The sequence below is a fragment of the Podarcis gaigeae genome (genome assembly GCF_964106915.1).
Source record: "Podarcis gaigeae genome assembly, chromosome: 16".
Classification (NCBI taxonomy): Eukaryota; Metazoa; Chordata; class Lepidosauria; order Squamata; family Lacertidae; genus Podarcis; species Podarcis gaigeae.
In genome coordinates, this window is record NC_139693.1 from 10,957,545 (window position 1) to 10,979,048 (window position 21,504).

Here is a 21,504-nt window from a genome sequence, read left to right on the forward strand (position 1 = left end):
ACCCTGGCCATTAAATCACTCTAGGAATTGTGGCCCTGTGAGGAGCTAGGTAGTCTGTGAACAATACTCAGCACTCACCAGGGAAGTTTTTAATGATTGCTTTACTGTGTTTTTAGTATTTTGTTGAGAGCCACCCAGAGTGGCTGGGGCACCCCAGTGAGATGGGTGGGGTATAAATAATAAAATTATTATTATTATTATTAACAATCCCCTATTCCTCACAGGGCTACAGTTCCTAGAATGGCTACACAATATATCCCTCCTCCCAGCAGACTCTGGAAATTGTAGCGCTGTGAGGCAAAAAGGGGGGGGGGTCTCCTCACAGCACCCTTAACAAATGAGAGTTCCCAGAATTCTCTGGGGGAAGCCATGACAGTTTAAAGTGTTATCATGCCACTTTATGGTCTGAATGTGCCGTACTAAATCAAGCAAAGCCTATTTAGTCACACACCATTCTTAAAATAAAGAAGCACAGGCGCTTTGCTGGGGGAGGGAGAAAGTTGGCAGCCACCCCCCAGCCGGATGAAATGTGAACACACGCACAAGTTGTCAAGCACATTTTTATCGTCGCTTCCAAGAACGAACTCTCCCATAAACAGATGGGGGGAAAGTTGAAATGCGAAGTCTTTCCTCTGAAAGTTGGCTACAAGACACAACTTAGCGGCTTTGCAGATTTCGTTAAGGTTTCCCCGCCCCCCACCTCCTTGTCTACCCAAACCCACCTTTTTGCTGGCTTGTATCTGTGGCAGTAAGGACATTTTTTAAAAACCCCAGCAAAGGTAGGTGTGTGTGTGTGTGTGTGTGTGTGTATATAGAAAACAAATGGGGAATAGTTTGAAAGTACCTCAACAGTACATCATCTGATGTGTTATGACCAGTAGTACACAGTCCTTGAGAGGTGAGGGCGTCCGCTCTCTGACAACACAACAGCAGAGGGTGGGGGTTTTTTTGGGGGGGTCTACTGTCAATACTCAGCTGGTGGTGCTGGGGGTTAAAAGACCACCAGGTCGGGGGGCAAGCAGGAGAAGTCATTTAAAGTAAACCAGCTGATTTTCAGAAGAGGGAAAAAGGGTACTTTGCTCCAGAAGGCAATAATAAGAATAATACACCAGAACTCATGTTCTTAAAAATTCTTTGCATAGCAAAAGTGCTCCCAGGAGCACGAAGGGGGTGGGAGGAAGTGTTTGGAACAACCCTGCCCCACCCTATCTATCTGAGTCTGCCCCCATGAACACCCCAAGCAAGGAGACGTTTACGACCAGTGGAAATGGAACAGGCCACAGATTTGGGAGTCAAGCCCGGGGCGGGGGGGCAGGCAGTGTCAAGCCTGGATAGTTTTGACAGTCCTCACTTCCCCTCCGCTCTCATGATTTTGTGGGGGGCAGGGAGCCCCTTGAGAAGACGTGGCACCTCCCTTATTCGGCATCATTCCTTGCGTCAGCGGAGCCCCCGTCCTCCTTCGCAAGGCCCAGGATTTGAATGGCCAGGAAAAAGTGGAGTGTGTACTTCAGGGGATTTGGGGCCGGTGGGTGGGAGAAATAAGAGGGCAGGAAGAGAGAGGGGTCCTTGCAAAGCCAGCCCCCCCCCAAGGCAAACATTGGGGCTGCCACGGACGGGTCATCTCCTCCGCGTTGCCTAATGAACCAGCTGTGCAGTCAGCCAATAGAGGATCAGAGGCTGGAAGGCGGCTGCTGCTAGGGTGACGTACATCTGCGCCCTCCCGCTAGGCCGGCTCATCCCTTCCTGCACCATTGAAGGAAGGATCTTCATCCGCAAGGAGCGTACCTGGTTCAGAGAGAGGAAATATGCCACACATCAGAGGTTAAGGAAGAAGACTTGCCTCTCTCCCCACCCCACAAGGGATGGCGACCTGCAGCCTCCCTAGGTGTTCATGCAGCTAGAAACCTGTGACCCTGCTATCTCACAGAATAATATTGAGTCAGAAGGGCACCCTGGGGCTCATCTAGTACCAGTCCCCTTGATCTGAAAGAATAAGCAGCTGTCCCTTAACGGGGATTGAACCTGCAACCTTGACGCTGCTGAGCGATGTTGCTGGACTCCTCAACTCCCATCGGCCCTCCCTGAGGCAGCATGGCAAATAGGGATGGTGGGAGTTGTAGGCCACAGCCACATTTAAAGCCCTGTTATACCACTTTAAACCCTCACGGCTTTCCCCAGAGAACCTTGGAAACTGCAGTTTGCTAAAGGCGCTGAGGGGTGTTATGAGACCCTCTTTGCCATACACACACACACACACCGTATTTTTCGCTCTATAGGACGCAGCGGACCGTAGGACGTACCGGACCATAGGAGGGGGAGAACAGGGGGGAATTTTTTTTTTTCTTGTTCTCCCCCTCTAAAACAAGGTGCATTCAAGGTGCATTCACCCGAGCTTGTGGGGCTGGTGGTGGAGAGAAGTGCTGCTCTCCCCCACCATCAGCCTCAAAGATCCCTGAAGCCTTTGGAGCGCAGCACCCCGCTGCCCTGCAGAGGCTTTGCGCACAGCCATCCCCAAGCTAGAAGAACAAGACGGAGCGCTCCGCAGTGCTCCGTCTCCCTGTTCTGCCTTTGGGCTTAGCGGAGCAGCCTGCATTTGCTCTATAGGACGCACACACATTTCCCCTTAATTTTTGGAGGGGGGAAAAGTGCATCCTATAGAGCGAAAAATACGGGGGGGGTGTGTATGTATATATATATATATATATATATATATATATATATATATATATATAAATATAATTTTTTTAACATTTTGTCAGCAATCATTTAACACAATTTCATATATTATACAATTTTTTGACTTCCGTCAATCACATCTGAAAATTTTCCAATCTTTTCCACTTAATTTACATTTCTTAATTTCACTATTACTTTTAATTTTATTAACTAATAACTCTCTTCATAATCTTCCTTGCAGTATTTCATATATTCCTCCGTACAAAACGTCTTGTATTCCTAATAGCATAATCTGTTGTTTACAATTGCTTTTCAAATAGTTCACATATTTATTCCAGTCCTCTGAGAATCTCTGGTCCTGCAGGTTTCAAATCCTTCCTGTCATCTTATCTAATTCTGCAGAGAGACCCCCCTTTTCCATTCAGAGCTGCAATTCCCAGAGTTCCCAGGGAACACTCTGTGTGATAACTGTAAGATCGGGGGTGGGGGGAGTGCTGCCTGATAACTCTCTGCTCCCTTACACAAACTGCAGCTCCCAGCAGGGCCGTCTAAACCACAGGTGATAGGGGTGCAGGGTACCTGGGCGCTGAGCTTTCAGGGATGCCAGGCCGAGAGTCTGGGACCCGAGAGTTGAGTCTGGGGAAGAGCCCACCCGTCAGTTGGAGAGCCACAGCAGGCTCTTATGCTGCGAGCAGCTCTGCGCCGCAAGTTCGGGGGCGACTGAGCCAGCGAGACAACGAGGCGGCCGGCTGGCTCCACCCTCCTGCACGCCTGGGACTGGACAACCGGGCGGGGGCGCCAGGCAGATCTTTGCACCCCGGCGCCACATATGCTTAAGACAGCCCTGGCTCCCAGAATGCTTTGCAGGAAGCCATGACGGTTTAAAGTTATCTCCCGCTTGGACTACTGCAATGCGCTCTACGTTGGGCTACATTTGAAGGTGACCCAGAAACTACAACTAATCCAGAATGCGGCAGCTAGACTCGCCGAGACCACATAACACTGGTCTTGAAAGACCTGCATTGGCTCCCAGTACATTTCCGAGCACATTTCAAAGTGTTGGTGTTGACCTTTAAAGCCCTAAACAGCCTCAATCCAGTATACCTAAAGGAGCGTCTCCACCCTCATCGTTCTGCCCAGACGCTGAGGCCCAGCGCTGAGGGCCTTCTGGTGGTTTCCTCATTGCAAGAAGTTACAGGGAACCAGGCAGAGAGCCTTCTCGGTAGTGGCGCCCACCCTGTGGAACACCCTCCCACCAGATGTCAAAGAAGTAAACAACTACCTAACATTTAGAAGACATCTGAAGGCAGACCTGTTCAGGGAAGTTTTTAATGTGTGACATTCTAATGTATTTTTAATCTTTGTTGGGAGCTGTCCAGAGTGGCTGGGGAAACCCAGCCAGATGGGCGGGGTACAAATAATAAATTATTATTATTATTATTATTAAGTGGTGCCATAAATGTTTTAAATGTAAGTGTTGTCGTCTAGCAGCATGCAGAAGCTCGCAGGCTCCTCATTCCCTTTGGTCTGATCTACCAGGAACTCTGTATATCCCCGGGAAAGGCCTGCTGACGAGACTTCCTGCCCCACGGCACCCTGGGAGTGCCAGGGCCCAGATCCCAGTACTCACCATGAAATACATAAGAGCGCAGGAAGCCCAAGCCAAGGCGATATAATAGCCATTGCTGCCAAACGCGAGGCCGCCCACCACAGCTAGGATCATCCTGGAGGAGGAGGAGGAGGAAATGGCAAGTGTGATCATGGCTGTTAAATCCCCTCCTGTCAAGGCTGTCATCCAGACCCAGCATTCTGAGATTCACAGCTGTTGTTAAGATCTCTGCCAATCACCCCCTTTTAGTCAGGCAAGACGCATGTCAGTTCTCAGCACTGAAAGCTTTATAGAAATTTTCAAAAGCTTACGAGGTGCCGGGACACAAAGGTGCCTACGCATAGCATATTAAAAAGAAACTTTGGGGAAACAATGTAATCATGAGGGCGAGGCAGGGGGGAGATTCTTAAAATTGTTGGCATAAATATATTCGGCGCTGGAATCATACAAGTTCAACTTAAAATTTTGGGGGAGTAATACGGGAAGCATTATGGGAGGCAAAAATTCTGTTTATTAGTAAAAGCAGATGATGGTAGTTTTTAAACAAGGTAACTGCAGAACTGTTTCCCTATATGTGACATTTATGTGTATGCATAATTTAGGGTTGCCAAACGTCAGCAGTCAGAAACAGTGTCCGGGCAGAATTCGCTTAAATGTCCAGGAAAATCCAGATGTATGGAAACCTATGTCCGAAGTCTAGATTTTGACGAATTTCCTTAAAAACAGCTCAAAAACTTCAGGGTGGTTTTTTTTTTTTTGAGCTCAACAACTTTTGTGTCCTAATTTTCACTTTTTGAAATGTGGCAACTCTAGATTAATTATACAGACCCTCTGGATAGATACTGCAAATATCAATCACATATTTGCATTAAAAAATCGGTGCTAACTTACTGTGTTGGCAAATTTCCCCAGAACAATCTTTTCGGTTATAAAATTTAAATGTATATCACAATTTCCAATTTAACCAAATAAATATGTCTGTGCACGTGTGTTTTTAAAAGACTGCCTGTACATTCACCTTCTGAATCAGAAGTCTTTGCTTCCCATCTGAACATGGATGGGACATTAGGTGGTGGCTGTATTTGGCAAATGCCCAGAGGCACAATATAGAGAATTTTTGGAGAGTGGCAGGACCTAGAATGGATGGGGACTGGGGATGGTGCTCCAGGTGTTGCTGGACTACAATTCCCATCATCCCTGATCACTGCTGGCTGAGGCTGATGGGAACTGGAGTCCAATAACATTCAGAGGGCTGCATCTCACATCACAACACTGCATGGAGGTGTGTGGTGAAGTCATTACAAAAAGGGAGTTGTGCTGGTGGTAGATGATGATGATGATAATACTCTGTATATTCCTCACAAAAGTGACCCAAAGCAACTTACAAACACAAGGTAAATACTATAAACAATTACAGCAAACACAACACTTCAAAACACAACTACACACACACAAAAGATAGGTCTTATAGATCCAGTTCCGCTAAAAGAGGCCGCAGGTACTCTAATTAAGGGCCAAAAGGTCACACTAAATTAAAGTTATTGCCTGGTGCCTATAACTAGATAAAGAGGGTGCCAGGTGAGCTTCGCTGGGGAGAACATTCCACAAGCAGGGAGCCACCCCTGAGAAGGCCCGTCCCTATGTTGCCACCCTCTGGACATCCCAGAGAGGGGCACACAGAGAAGAGCCTCAGAGAGTGATTGCAGGGTCTGATTCAGTTCATGTGAGGAGAGGCAAGCCTTGAGGTATTGTGGTCCTGAGCCACAATAAAGCCGCAACGGAGAAAATACAAGAGTCAGTTTAAACACCACTCAAGACCCCAAGTGGAAGAGCCAAGTTGGATGAACATGTGACAAGAAGTCTGACCTCATGTAAACACAGCCTCCTATGGTCCCAAGGACCACTAGGCCAGAGATGTGGCCCTCCTGATGTTGCTGGACCCCAGCTGCCGTCATTCCTAACCACTGGCCTTGCTGGCTTGGACTGATAGGAGCTGGAGTCCATTCAATATTCAGAGGGCTTCTGGTTTCTTTCCAGTGTGCTAAGCCAACAGTGTACTGGCCACAAGGCAGAAGGGAGAGGCCTACTTACCCAACGTATTTGTAGCCGCAATAAGCAAGCAGGTCAAAGGTGCCGAGGTCGCTCTGGACCGTCACAAGGTACAGGCCCAGCAAAAGGGCAAGAACCTCAATCACGACCCACACGAACGCCGTGCTGGCACACATGCCCAGGACCTCTGGTGAAAACCTAGGAAGGAACAAGGCGGAAAGAGCAAAAGGGAATGAACGTCAGGAAGGAACATAAATATGTAAGAAGAGTCTGGCTGTTGGAATGCAATGTTAATGTGCTGTCTAAAATGTCTAAGATATTATTGGATTGTCAAACAAAGGACGAGCAAGTAAAATCCTCAATTATACATTGGGCAATAGATATCGGTTATAATATAGATATGGAAGCGTAGGAAGGATTGTGGAATACAGATATAAAATTCACAGCATGCTACGGCTTAAGAGAAAACTATACGGAAATGTTATATCGATGGTATCTAACACCGAGTAAACTGGCAAAAATGTATAAATTAAATGGAAGTGTTGGAAATGCAAAGAGAAAGAAGGTACTTTTTATCATATGTGGTGGTCTTGTGGCAAGGTTAAAGCTTACTGGGAAATAATATATGATGAACTGAAAAATATGTTTAAAATAACATTTGTAAAACACACACACAAAAAAGAAGCTTTTCTTCTGGGAATTATAGGGGTAGAACTACCTAAATAGTATAGAAATTTATTCAGTGGCAAGAATGTTATTTGCCCAAAAATGGAAAGAAGTCCCAACGAAAGAAGAATGGATACAAAAACTTATGGACTATGCAGAAACGGTGAAACTTACCAGAAAAATAAGAAATCAAGATAACAAACTTTTTATAAAAGCATGGAAATGCTTTATTGAATGTTAAAATAAAATAAAAAACAAATTGTAAACAGATGAGGACATTGGCAGGATTATTGCAATAACATGCAGTTTCATAAGAGTATATAATTAAAGTAGATGATGAAAAGAATAAGTTAATTTGTAATATGCAGGAAATGATAAAAATAAATTTAAGGAACCACAGAAAAAGGAGGAAGGAAGTCGAGTTTTACAAGAGCATCTCTGCCTACTTGTAATCATAGAGTTGGAAGGGCCATCTAGTCCCTCCCAACTCTATGATTATTTAGTACCATTACTACAGAGGGCAATTTATGAAATGAAGCAGGAATAAGGAATCTGTGACCTCCAGGTGTGGGAGGGGAGGAAACCTCGTTCCTTACCTTTTCTGTAAACCAAGTGCCATCCCAGCAAGTAAGATATAGGTAATGAAAGCCATACCTGGAGAGAGGGGAAGAATAAGAATCACACTCATGAGAACTAGCCACTTTGATGGAACAAACTGCAGTTTTCCGGGGTGGCGGGGATGGAATGTGTTATGTACTGAAGTTCTCACCCTGGGCCAGCAGGGGGATACTGTAGATAGTTATGCAAATAAGGGATCGAAAGTGACGTTCAGTGATTGGATAGTTTTAGAAAGTTGTTAAAGTAACGTTGTACTGGAGCTCTATATAAGCAGGCTGACTGAACCCTTCAGTTCAGTTCTGTCCTGGCCTGTGAATAAACAAGAGCTGTTTGAAGAATCACTGTGTCATATGATATGTTCACCCACAACTTAACAGAAAGGGTAGAGAGTTAGCTTCTACTATAATTAGCTCTCCTGTCTAGCCTAACTCTAAAACAAGAACGGGGAGCCTGTAATTTTCATCAGCCCAGGTGACGAAAGGTTTGGGGTGATGGGGGCTGGAGTCCAACGACACCCGCAGAGACACAGGCTCCTCATCCCAGCTCTAAGAGATAGACAAAAAATTTGAAGCAAGGCCAACAATTTCTTTAACTCTGTTGCTTTGGAAACTTGGTCCCATCTGCGCTGCACATTTAAAGCAGGACCACAGCCCTTTAAACAGTGATCGAGTCCCCCAGAAAATCCTGGAAAACCTAGTTTGTAAAGGGTATTGAGAGTTCTTAGAAGACACCGCCCCCAATTCCCCTCACAGAGCGGCAATATCCAGCGCTCCCTGTGAAAAGGGATTGGTTGTTAAGCTACTCTGGGAACTGTAGCTCCGTGAGAGGAATAGAGACGTCTCCTAACAACTCTCAGCACCCTAATAAACTTATTCCTCTGGCCCTGCCCACAAATTGAATGTGGCCCCCAGGAGGCTGCGCACACAGAAATGTGGCCCTCAGTCTGAAAACCACCCCCACCTCTGCTTTAGAAAGTGCTTTTTAAAACTAACAAACCCAGGGTATTAGGCCAGGGCGGAGGTGAACATCAAGAAATGCTGCTATGAATCACCTGTTCAGTTTTCCCAAAAACTATCAATACAGTGGTACCTCAGGTTAAGAACTTAATTCGTTCTGGAGGTCCATTCTTAACCTGAAACCGTTCTTAACCTGAGGTACAACTTTAGTTAATGGGGCCTCCCGCTGCCGCCGCGCGATTTCTGTTCTCATCCTGAAGCAAAGTTCTTAACCCAAGGTACTATTTCTGGGTTAGCAGAGTCTGTAACCTAAAGCTTCTGTAACCTGAAGCGTCTGTAACCTGAAGTACCACTATATGTGGACAGGCAACATAAAACTTTGCCACTCTAAATAAATTTTGGCATGGATGTTAGCTAGGATTTCAGCAGCCCAGTAATGGAAAACCTTGGGGGGAAATACGCATTTGTGGTAAAAATAAATAAATTGTGGACCTTGGCTACTGCAGAAAAAATTAACTGTGTTTCTGGGGGTACAGAAAGCTGGCGGAGGATCCAGAAGGCTTTCTTGTCATTGGATGATATTTTATTTCCTGTGCTTCGTACTCCAGTGCTAAACATTCACCCTCCATGCCAGCTCAGGAAATAAGGATGGCCTGATTTATACTGGTGTGCCACCATTTCTTTCTCTTGTTACTGATTGCTTGTTTGCTTTGAATATGGTACGATGAAACACTGTGCTACTGTACTTTTGGGTTGTTACTAACAGTAAAATAAGGAATAAGTAAAAAAAACCCTCCTATGTTCAAGAGAGAGCCTCCACTCACTAGGAATGTAGAGGTCTGGAGCGTTGACGTCCTGCCGCGGCGTGAGGGGGACATCTCTGTGGTAGCGGACTTCCCAGTTCTGTAGAGGAAAGAAAACAGGCACAGGTGAGGGCAGGCTGCCCAAGACCAGTTTCAAAATAGTTTTTTTAAAAAGGGGGGGTTCACGTTTGTTCTCAAATGGCACTGAAGCTGAGGTGGGCAAAGCTTGGATATTTTATTTTTATTTTTCTGTACAGGTGTATCGTAGAATATTTGAGCAATGTTCACTGTTAAAACATAGGTAAAGGTAAAGGGACCCCTGACCATTAAGTCTAGTCGTGACTGACTCTGGGGTTGTGGCGCTCATCTTGCTTTATTGGCCGAGGGAGCCGGCGTACAGCTTCTGGGTCACGTGGCCAGCATGACTAAGCCGCTTCTGGCGAACCAGAGCAGCGCACGGAAATGCCATTTACCTTCCTGCCGGAGCGGTACCTATTTATCTACTTGCACTTTGACGTGCTTTCAAACTGCTAGGTTGGCAGGAGCAGGGACCGAGCAACAGGAGCTCACCCCATCGCAGGGATTCGAACTGCCAACCTTCTGATCAGCAAGTCCTAGGCTCTGTGGTTTAACCCACAGTGCCACCCACGTCCCTGTTAAAACATAAAGCACCACAAATTTTGTTTAAAAAAATACACATAAGCATTGAGGTGACGGGCAAATTAAACTTGAAACATCTGCCCAGGCCTGACAGCATTAAAAAGTCTTCATGAGACTCATGAAAGTCAATAGCGAGGGTGCCTACCGCATCTCTGACTGAAGCGTGTTTGACAACCAAATGCCCAACTTCGAATTGAAGCCTCTGTTACACAGGGGAATAGCAAGCAGCTCTCCTCCGAATGATCTCAAGAGATTGAGCTGGGATACAAGGCCTCTCAAGTGATCCTTAAGGTATCCTGCACCCAAGCTGTCCCTTTCAAACAAAATGTAGGAGCATAAGAAGCTGCCTTCTAAGATGCCAGTCCTCATGGTTCTGAAATAAATGGCTGACATAACTAGAAACATAGGAACCTGCCTTATAGTTAACTACATACGCCGTGTGAAGAAGCCCTCCCTCTCATCTGTCCTGAATCTACCCCCACTTCGCTTCATTGGATGACCCCCATTTCCAGTTATTATGAAAGAGGGAGGAAAAATACTCCTCTATCTACTTCTTCTGTACCATGCATAATTTTGTAAAACTTCACCTCGGCTCTGTATACCTGAAAGAGCATCTCCACCCCCATCGTTCAGCCTGGACACTGAAGTCCAGCTCCGAGGGCCTTCTGGAGATTCCCTCATTGCGAGAAGTGAAGCTACAGGGAACCAGGCAGAGGGCCTTCTCAGTAGTGGCACCCGACCTGTGGAACGCCCTCCCATCAGATGTCAAGGAAATAAACAACTATCTGACTTTTAGAAGATGCCTGAAGGCAGCTCTGTTTTGGGAAGTTTCTAATGTTTGATGTTTTGCTGTGTTTTTAATCTGTTGGAAGCCACCTAGAGTGGCTGGGCAACCTAGTCAGATGGGCAAAGTATGAGTAATAATAATAATAATAATTATTATTATTATCCCAAACCACCACCCTTGCTGAGGCCCAGTGTAATGGCATGGGAAAGGCACTCTGTATGTGCCTGGAAATACTGTGGGTACATGTCTTCTCTTTTTTGAACACACCCAGATTCTTTCCCCCACCCACCAATAGCAGAGAATGGAATCCAGCAGTGTAGTCTCTAAGTTGCTATAATGACCCTTTAAGTTCCTTCCTGTGATTATCCTAACTGCTGCCAGGTTAGCAGGCTGAGGAAAGAACTATGTGGTAGAAACTGTCCTGTCCTCCTGAACTAGATGTCTGTCACCTGCTCTGCTCCAGGATCTCATCCATGGGAGCGGCACTGCTCTTTATCAAGGGCAAGAGTGCCAGAACCGCCACTGACTCAGACTGTAACACTAAGAACTGTAACTTTGGAAACCTGTGCTTGAGCTTGCTATTTTCCTCCTCCCTCCTCCCTCCTTTTTTCTCACGTGACATATCTTTTTAAGATGCTTAGCCTGAGGGCAGGGAGGGACCATCTCAGAACTGTACACCACTATGAAGGGCCTTTTCCAGCTGAAGGGCGGGATGTAAAAGCTGTAAATAAATAAAACCAAGACCCCCAAACCGAAACAGCGGGCAAAGTGCCACCTCCTTATCTGTACCTGGTGTACATAAGGAAACACCAACAGGGCGAGTTTCTTCATCACGTAAGTGGTGTCCACTGCAAAGAAGTATTTCAGCTTGTTCATGGACATAAACCGATGGATCTGATGGAAGCAAAATTCAAGAATGATTTTTTTTTAAATGATATTTATTAAGTTTCCAATAAACACATATAAACACAAATACAAGCAACAATACAAACATACCAACAAACAAACAAACAAAAACAAAAACAAGTATACTTTCAAACCTTATTTTCTAAACCTAATTTCACCGACCTCCTCACACCTCCCCCTTCTGTATTCTGATCTCATTTATCTTATCAGCAAATCCATTCCCCTATTTCCATATTTTTTTAATTTATTCTATTCTTTTTCCTTAGTCAGTACCCCTGCAAACCACTAATTTTTAAACCCATATCTTTTTAGCCTTCATTAATTTTATAATATTTATTAAGATAGTCTTTAAACTTCTTCCAATCTTCTTCCACAGTCTCTCTATCCTGGTCTCGGATTCTGCCAGTCATCTCCGCCAGTCCCATGTAGTCTATCATCTTCATCTGCCATTCTTCCAGAGTGGGTAGATCTTGTGTCTTCCAATACTTTGCGATGAGTATCCTTGCTGCAGTTGTAGCATACATGAAAAAAGTTCTATCTTTCTTTAACACCACATGGCTTACCATACCTAGGAGAAAGGCCTCTGGTTTTTTCAGGAAAGTATATTTAAATACTTTTTTCATTTCATTATATATCATTTCCCAGAAGACCTTGATCCTTGGGCAGGTCCACCAGAGGTGAAAAAAAGTGCCTTCATTTTCTTTACATTTCCAACATTTATTATCTGGTAAGTGGTAAATTTTAGCAAGCTTGACTGGGGTCATGTACCACCTATAGATCATTTTCATAATATTCTCTCTCAAGGCATTACATGCCGTGAATTTCATACCGGTGGTCCACAACCTTTCCCAGTTAGCAAACATAATGAAAAATTATCCAGCTCAGAGGAAAGTATTCTTCTGAGATACACACCTACTATACCTGGGAGATAGCTCAGCCAATAAGAGTGTGAGATTCTTAACCTCAAGATCATGAGTTCGAGCCCCACGTTGGACAAAACATTCCTGTATTACAGAGGGTTAGACTAGATGTGGTCCCTTCTTTCTCTACAGTTCTACCATTCTGTAAGGAATCTGACAACTGGACAGGATAAATGGATTCTCTGTGCCCTTACTACACCCAAAAGACTGATATTGATGCACTGGGAATATAAATCTATGGCCCGTTTCAGTCAATGGACGGAAGATACGACATCACAACTTATGAACACATTGCAGACTTTGTGTGGACAAGTATAATGATATCTCTTCCCCTATCCCTCCCTTCCACCAGTTTTGTAGCAGGCTGGCAAAAAAAGGAGTGTTTTATATTAGAGAGGGGGTCCCAAAACATGAAGGGGGGGCAAAACCTGTAGCTACTTAAGAGCACGGGAAGCACACAAAATCCAGAAGGGGAGAATGAACCAACCCTAAGCTCGGCCCCACCTGCATAATGCATTTAAAGTACTTTATCCAGTCACGGCTTCCCCCTTCCACCATTATTTGCTAATGGTGCTTGGAATTGCAGCTCTGCGAGGGGTGAACTACAGTTCCCAGGAATCTTTGGGGGTACGGAAGGAAATATGCAGCCATGGGAGCTTATGATACAATGATTTTAGGGCCCCACGTGCACCCTACATTAAAACCAGCATTGTACCACTTTATACAGGCTTCCCCCAGACGACCTGGGAACTGTAGTTTGACATCGTTCGGAGACCCCTAGCCTCCTCCCAGAGCTGCAATTCCCAGATTTCCCTGGGAACAGAGACTGCTTGCTAAACCACTCTGGGAGCTACCAACTCACGGCACACTTAAACTACAGTCCCCAGAGTCCTTTGGGGGAAGCCACAACTGTTTAGGAAGAGGTATGAGAGCGTTTTGAACGTACAAGCCTAGTCCATAGGATGAATGCCGCCTCCTACCTCCTTGTGCACGATGTCCTTTCCCTGAGATGCGATGGTAGTGCCGTAGGCCATCGCTACGTTGGCCACGGGGTCGGCAAAGATCTGGTTGAAACCCATGTCGATGCCTGGGGCCGGGTAACCCGGCTGCTGGGGGCCGTAGGCTGCACTGGTGTCGTCAAAGAGCTGGGGGGCATCTGCGTTCTGCGGTACAGGAGGGATCCTTGTCCTGTGTTTAGAACCTACAAGAGACGGGGTTTTAGTAGGGAGGAGAGACAATTTTTTTTAAGAAAAGAAGGCATATCAGATGGTCAGAAACACCCTTAAAAGAGCTTGGAAGAACAAACACCTACCATGGGTTACATAACGTCCCAAGGATCTTAGGTAAAGGAACCCCTGACCCTTACGTCCAGTCGCGGACTACTCTGGGGTTGCGGCGCTCATCTCGCTCTATAGGCTGAGGGAGCCGGCATTTGTCCGCAGACAGCTTCTGGGTCATGTGGCCAGCATGACTAAACCGCTTCTGGTGAACCAGAGCGGCGCACAGAAACGCTGTTTACCTTCCCGCTGGAGTGGTACCTATTTATCTACTTGCACTTTGACATGCTTTCGAACTGCTAGGTTGGCAGGAGCAGGGACCGAGCAACGGAAGCTCACCCCATCACAGGGATTTGAACCGCTGACCTTCTGATCGGCAAGCCCAAGGCTCTATGGTTTAGACCACAGCGCCACCCGTGTCCCTCACCCAAGGATCTTATCTGAGCACAATTATTATAAAGGCCAATATATGGTTTATTTCCTTACGGGACACTCAGCTCTGTTTCACAATGGTAGATAAGAATCTCAGGAGGACTAAGCGCCTTCAGGAAGGAAACTACTATCCCCCTGCAATAAGGTGGCTGCCGATTAGATACGAGGCCTAGCTACTTTGCCCCTGCCCAACGAGAGAGTTTTGGGGCCACGACAAAACAGTCGCCAAGAGAGGCAAGGCCAGCGAGAATGTTTATGCTCCTGCGAAGGCCTCCAGCAGGAGGAAACGCTGCTTCTGAGCCCAAAGGTGGAGAGTAGGGAAGGAAAGAAGCAACGTGGGTTTCTTGCTAAGCGTGGCAGAGTCTCTTCCAAGCCTCTGCTTGCAGAGAACCAAGTGGGAGGTGAGAGACAGAAGACTGAGCATTTGTGCATCTGAAGGGTAGAAATCTTGAGAGAAAGGTGACTTGGCGGATGAGGTTTACCTAAGGCAGAGGAGACAGGGATAGCTCGGTCGGTAGAGCATGAGACTGTTAATCGCAGGGTTGTGGGTTCGGGCCCCACATTGGTCAAAATATTCCTGCATTGCGGGGGGGGGTTGGACTAGATGACCCTTGAGGTCCCTTCCAACTCTACAATATGAGACCGGGGGTGGGGGGAGGAGAGAGTAAAGCTGGCAATGCTTTGGTATGACAGAGCTGCGCAGTTGTAGTTAGACTTCAACTCCCATCAACCCCAGCCAACGTGACCGATGGCAAGGGATGATGGGAGTTGTAGTTCAGCAGCGGCTAGAGAGCCACACAGGCTCCCAAATTCTCATTGAGAAGCTCCACAAGAATCCTCATCATTTTTACTAAACTATGGCCTACTACCCCTTAAAGCCCACTGCTACAAACCATTTATTCATGTATTGGAATAAACAAACTAGATTTTATTTTGGAAAGGAGATTTGTGTCCTGCCTTTCCAATTCCAAAAGGGGTAAATATATAATGAAAATCCATTAAAAACAGAAAAGGGAAAACACCCACCCACCCACAACATTTACAACACGTCACACAGCAATAACAACAAACTGTATCCAATGCTAGTTCGGAATAGACCCACTTAAATTAAAAAGCATGACTAACTTAGGTCCATTAATTTCAGCAGTTAAATCCCAAGTGGAACTGAGTTGGGATACAACCCAGGACTAGTAATAATAATTTAAAAACACACCAGAAAGAAAACGAAGGCAACAACATTTATTTACTTTTACAAAGGATTTGTGAAAGAGGCTAAGTCTCTCTTTCTCTCTCTCTGTTATCCACGAGGGCAGAACACGTAGCAAAGAGGACGCTTTAATTATGATTACAAGTCTCTTTGGAACTGAACCCAGGACGGTCCAAGAGCCAAAAAAGCACGTGCTCTGCGGCCGAGTTCAGGCCCCTTCCATTTAGCTCCCCTTGGGAAGCAACAGATTATCGGGGGCGGGGAGAGAGAAAGGTCTTTTGGTGCTAAGGCCCTGATCCCGAGGCAAGCGCCACCCCCATCAGACCCCTCTTCCATACTGTCTGGATACAACTGCGCGGGGGAGGGAATCGGCACCCCAACATTGAAGCCACGTCCGGGGCCTGTTACCCCCCTTCCGTTCCCCCCTCCTAGTCCCCCTCAAGGTCTTACCTGGCCCCCCGTAGCCAGGGGGATAAGCCATGGCTCCCCGCGATAGTTTGCAAAACGGGGCCCCCTCTTCTGAAAGTGTGATGAACTTGAAATCAAAGTGGGGGGGGGGAGGGGGAGGGAGACTTGAAGACGGATCAAAAGGAAGGGGGAGGGAGACGCAAGTCCAAGCCACGTCCTCAAAGCCTCCAGCGCCGCAATCCTCAGCCTCCCATTGGCTGCCACGGTGGCTGCGCTCAGGGCTCTGAGCGCTGATTGGCGGGAAATGTATCCATTTCACTCTCTCTTTTTTCCTTGCTTCCTCGCAGCTGTTCCAAAGGGGCGGAGTTCCCGCTGTACATTCGGTAAGAAGTCCTCTTAAGGACGCATGCGCGCGAGGAAGTTCCATTCACCCCGCCCCTCTTTTGTCGAAACAATTATTAGCAGTTAACAAACTGTATGTGGCAGTTGAAGAGTTTGTGGCTTCTCCTATTTTTATTTTATTTTTTGCCAGTGTGGTCTTTTTAAAAAATCTGTATGATCCTTTTTGTTGGATGATTCAAATAAAACTGGTTTTGTTTTTTAAGATAAGTTTTCAAGATGCTGCTGTTGTTGTTTAGTCCGACTCTTCGTGACCCCCTGGACCAGAGCACGCCAGGCACTCCTGTCTCCCACTGCCTCCCGCAGTTTAGTCAAACTCATGCTGGTAGCTTCGAGAACACTGTCCAACCATCTCGCCCTCTGCCGTCCCCTTCTCCTTGTGTCCTCCATCTTTCCCAACATCAGGGTCTTTTCCAGGGAGTCTTCTCTTCTCATGAGGTGGCCAAAGTATTGGAGCCTCAGCTTCAGGATCTGTCCTTCCAGTGAGCACTCAGGGCTGATTTCCTTCAGAATGGAGAAGTTTGAACTTCTTGTAGTCCATGGGACTCTCAAGAGTCTCCTCCAGCACCATAATTCAAAAGCATCCATTCTTCGGCCACCAGCCTTCTTTATGGTCCAGCTCTCACTTCCATACATCACTACTGGGAAAACCATAGCTTTAACTGTATGGACCTTTGTCGGCAAGGTGATGTCTCTGCTTTTTAAGATGCTGTCTAGGTTTGTCATTGCTTTTCTCCCAAGAAGAAGGAGTCTTTTAATTTCGTGACTGCTGTCACCATCTGCAGTGATCATGGAGCCCCAGAAAGTAAAATCTCTCACCGCCTCCATTTCTTCCCCTAAGATAAAAGGTTGAAAGCTTGCCGAAAGGCTTCCATCCTAAGAAGACACAATTACATTGGCCAGTGTGAGAACACCATGCTGGACTATTTGTGTGTTTGGCCTGATCCAGCAGTCTCCTTTTGTTTTCTGATGATACAAGAGGAAGAAGGGATGCGGAGGGAAGAGGAAAGCAAGGAAGGAAGGGGAATGCATAGGGATGAGATTGATGTATCCAGCCACCAGATAGCACTCTGTGATGCTCACAAGCAAGGCATAAAGAAGCAGCGTCCTCCTTTGTCTACCCAGCACCTGTTATTTATGGGTAGCTGCCTCTGACCATGGGAGTTCCTTTTTCCTGTCATGCCCGATCCCGCTTTTAATAACAATCTAAGCCAATTGCCCACCTAGCAGTTCGAAAGCACGTCAAAGTGCAAGTAGATAAATAGGTACCACTGCGGTGGGAAGGTAAACGGTGTTTCCGTGCACTGCTCTGGTTCGCCAGAAGCAGCTTAGTCATGCTGGCCACATGGTCCGGAAGCTGTACGCCGGCTCCCTCGGCCAGGAAAGCGAGATGGGTGCCGCAACCCCAGAGTCGGTCACGACTGGACCTAATGGTCAGGGGTCCCTTTACCTTTACTTAAGCCAATGGCTATTGCCACATCTTGTCACAACAAATCCCACTATTCTTTCTTTTCAGCAACTTTCCCAGCTCCACAATCTTCTTTTGTCAAAATGTGGTCACTGGGACTGAACTGTATGCCAAATGGAGCCAGACCACAGATATAGAATCTTAGAACTGCAGTGGCGTAGCATGGGTTGTCAGCACCCGGGGCAAGGCAAGTAATTTGCGCCCCCTAACCCATGGATTTGCGCCCCCTAACCCTAACCCCCAGATGTTGCGCCAGGTGCGGCCGGCCCCCCCTGCACCCCCCACGCTACGCCACTGTAGAACTGTAGAGTTGGAATGGACCCCCTCCCCAAATGGTCATCTAGTCCAACCATCTGGACTGAAGCATCCATGACAGCTGACCATCCAACCTTAAAAACCTCTAGTGAGGGATAGTCCACCACCTTCTGAGGAAGACTGTTCCACTGTTGAACAGCTCTTACTGTAAGAAAGTTCTTCCTGATGTTTAGTCGGAATCTCCTTTCTTGTAACTTGAAGCCACTGGTTCGGGTCCTACCCTCAGGAGGAGAAAACAAGCTTGCTCCATCTTATATGTCACAGCCCTTGAGATATCTGAAGATGGCCATCGTATCTCAGTCTCCTCTTTTCCAGGCTAAACATACCCAGCTCCTTCAACCGTTCCTCATCTGGCTTGGTTTCCAGAGCCTTGATCATCTTGGTTGCCCTCCTCTGCACACCTTCCAGCTTGTCAAAATCCTTCTTAAATTGTGGTGCCCAGAACTGGACACAGTGTTCCAGGTGTGGTCTCACCAAGGCAGAATAGAGTGTCTGCTTTTCTGTTTCTTTCTTTACAGTTCCTGGTGTGGAATCTGCTCGCTGTAGTTGCACTCTTGAGTAAGCCCCATGACCTCAAGATCCCTTTCCTGCTTTCCTCTAGTGGAGGCCCCATTGGGGTATAGAATGGATGGGTAAAATCTGTCGTCCTCCAACAAGACAATATAACACCGGTCCTGAAAGACCTACACTGGCTCCCAGTACGTTTCCGAGAACAATTCAAAGTGTTGGTGCTGAGCTTTAAAACCCTAAACGGCCTTGGCCCAGTATACCTGAAGGAGTGCCTCCACCCTCATCATTCAGCCCAGACACTGAGGTCCAGCTGTGGGGGCCTTCTGCTGGTTCCCTCACTGCGAGAAGTGAGGTTGCAGGGAACCAGGCCTTCTCGGTAGTGGCACCCGCCCTGTGAAATACCCTCCCATCAGATGTCAAGGAGATAAATAACTATACAGCTTTTAGAAGACATCTGAAGCCCTGTATATGGAAGGTTTTAATGTTTGAAGTTTTATTGTGTTTTTAATATTCTGTTGGGAGCTGCCCAGAATGGCTGGGGAAACCCAGCCAGATGGGCGGTGTATAAATAATAAATTATTATTATTATTATCCATATGTTATTATCCCAGACAAATCAGGCCCCAGCCAATCAGGGATCACATATTAATTGCACTTGCAGAGGTATAAAGAGAGGGTGGGAAACCTGTGAACCTCTACATGTTGCTAGACTCCAGCTCCCATCATCCCCAGCCAGCAGGGCCAATGATCAGGGATGATTGAAGCTGTAGTCTGGCATCTGCAGCATCAAAAGGAGTTCTGGAGGGTGTCAATACAAGAACAGAGCTTTTTCAGTGGTGGCTCCCTGTATGTGGAACACATTCCCCAGGGATGTTTACCTGGTATCACCTTTATGTATTTTTAGACACCAGCCAAATACTTCTTAGCCAGGTTTTTGGCCCTTCATTTTAAGGGTTTTTAAGTATTTGTGGCCTTTTTTAGTAGGACAGGACCTCTAAAGCTTTTTATTGTTTGCTTATCCTAATTGGTTTTAGCATTTCTCTGTGGCTTTCAGTCATTTCCACGAGTACAGCGACTAAATAATAACAATAATATTTATTTTTCTATTTATTTATTTATTGCATTTATATCCCACGGGGTTTTTTTCTTCCAAGGTGGTTCTCCCCCTTCATTTAATCACCACCACAACTCTGTGAGGTAGGTTAGGCTGAGAGGCAGGGACTGGACTGGCCCAAAGTCACGCCCACTGAGCTTCCTTGCTGAGCAGAGGAGGATTTGGATCCTCGTCTCTAGGTCCCAGTCCAATGCTCTAACCACTAGACCACACTGTATTATATAACAACAACAACAACATATTTATTACAGTCATACCTCTGGTTACACATGCTTCAGGTTGTGTTTTTTTGGGTTATGGACCACCAAAACCCGGAAGTACCAGAACGAGTTACTTCTGGGTTTCGGCGGTCGCTCATGTGCAGAAGCGCTAAATCACGCTTTGCGCATGCGCAGGAGTGCCGAATCACAAACCGCACTTGCGCAGACGCACCACTGCAGGTTGTGAACGCTGCGGGTTGCGAATGTGCATCCTGCACATTCGCAACACGAGCGTCCACTATATTTTTATTATTCTTGTAAGTGCAAGCGAATACATGCGTGTGCACACTTTTCTATCCTTCCATTAATGAACGGAATTGCGGCTGTACCCATTTCACTCAGCCCAAGTTAAATTTAGAATGCATTCACATTTTCTTAATTAACATCATCTCCCTGGTAAAGTTTTGGTTGCGAGTCGCGCGCTCCCTTGTCACAATCTGTTCAGGGGCTCCTGCCCTCCTCCCCGGCAAACTCTCCCCCCACATCCCCGCCGCCCTCCCGTGTCCCACTCTTACTTCCTACCATCTGTGCTCAGAGAACTGAATCTGCACAGGCTCCTTCAGGACATCTCGAATGTGTGATCAAAAACATATGGGCCGTAAAATCTCCGGAGGGAACCTGCGTGGCGGCAGCAGCAGCGTGCAGCGAGTTCTTCAAGCCGTCTCCGCTTTTCAAAGCGCTGGGTAGGCTTTGAAGACCAGGTCCCCTCTCTGATCAAGGCTCTGGAAACCAAGCCAGATGAGGAACGGTTGAAGGAGCTGGGTATGTTTAGCCTGGAAAAGAGGAGACTGAGATACGATGGCCATCTTCAGATATCTCAAGGGCTGTGACATATAAGATGGAGCAAGCTTGTTTTCTCCTCCTGAGGGTAGGACCCGAACCAGTGGCTTCAAGTTACAAGAAAGGAGATTCCGACTAAACATCAGGAAGAACTTTCTTACAGTAAGAGCTGTTCAACAGTGGAACAGTCTTCCTCTCTGGGTAGGCTCTGCACAGCCCACGGAAAGGGGAGACCAGAGAGGGGACTGTACCACTTTGGGCTACTTGATGGGGAAATTGATGTCACCCCAAGGGCCACATTCCCTTCTGGGCGATCTTCCAGGGGCCATTTGCCAGGGCTGGGTGCAAAATAACTGAGTCTGAATAACTATCAGGATTACACATCATTTCTTCAAGACTTTCAAATTAAATTGCAGCTGTCCTCTGAACTTTAGAACTCCATGCCTTTAAGAAGACCTAGGGGATCTCATCTACCCCTTTAAATGCATATACAGTGGTACCTCAGGTTAAGTGCTTAATTCATTCCGGAGGTCTGTTCTTAACCTCAAACTGTTCTTAACCTGAAGCACCACTTTAGCTTATGGGGCCTCCTGCTGCTGCCGTGCCGCGGGAGCACGATTTCTGTTCTCATCCTGAAGCAAAAGTTCTTAACCTGAAGCACTATTTCTGGGTTAGCGGAATGTG

The 21,504-nt window shown here is 46.6% G+C and overlaps 2 protein-coding genes across 2 annotated transcripts in view; one reads left to right on the top strand and one right to left on the bottom strand.

Annotated features, from left to right (window-relative positions):
• Window positions 1-21,504, top strand: part of CNIH2 (cornichon family AMPA receptor auxiliary protein 2) — a 124,305-nt gene that overhangs the window by 60,344 nt on the left and 42,457 nt on the right. The gene's annotated exons all lie outside the window — the stretch shown is intronic.
• Window positions 547-16,228, bottom strand: YIF1A (Yip1 interacting factor homolog A, membrane trafficking protein). Its single transcript, XM_083716071.1, has 8 exons — window positions 16,017-16,228; window positions 13,631-13,851; window positions 11,614-11,718; window positions 9,399-9,477; window positions 7,597-7,654; window positions 6,377-6,532; window positions 4,307-4,400; window positions 547-1,785 (listed from the first exon to the last, which is right to left on the bottom strand). The coding sequence occupies exons 1-8, from the start codon at window positions 16,045-16,047 to the stop codon at window positions 1,636-1,638; spliced, it is 894 nt and encodes a 297-aa protein (XP_083572197.1). The 5' UTR covers window positions 16,048-16,228; the 3' UTR covers window positions 547-1,635.

Excerpts from the sequence above, each read along its gene's own strand:
- YIF1A (XM_083716071.1), bottom strand. The coding sequence starts at position 16,047 with ATGGCTTATCCCCCTGGCTACGGGGGGCCAG. Across the intron at positions 9,478-11,613 it reads TGTTTCCTTATGTACACCAG|AACTGGGAAGTCCGCTACCA; the intron begins GTACAGATAAGG and ends TTTCCTCTACAG. Across the intron at positions 6,533-7,596 it reads GCACTTGGTTTACAGAAAAG|GTTTTCACCAGAGGTCCTGG; the intron begins GTAAGGAACGAG and ends GTTCCTTCCTAG.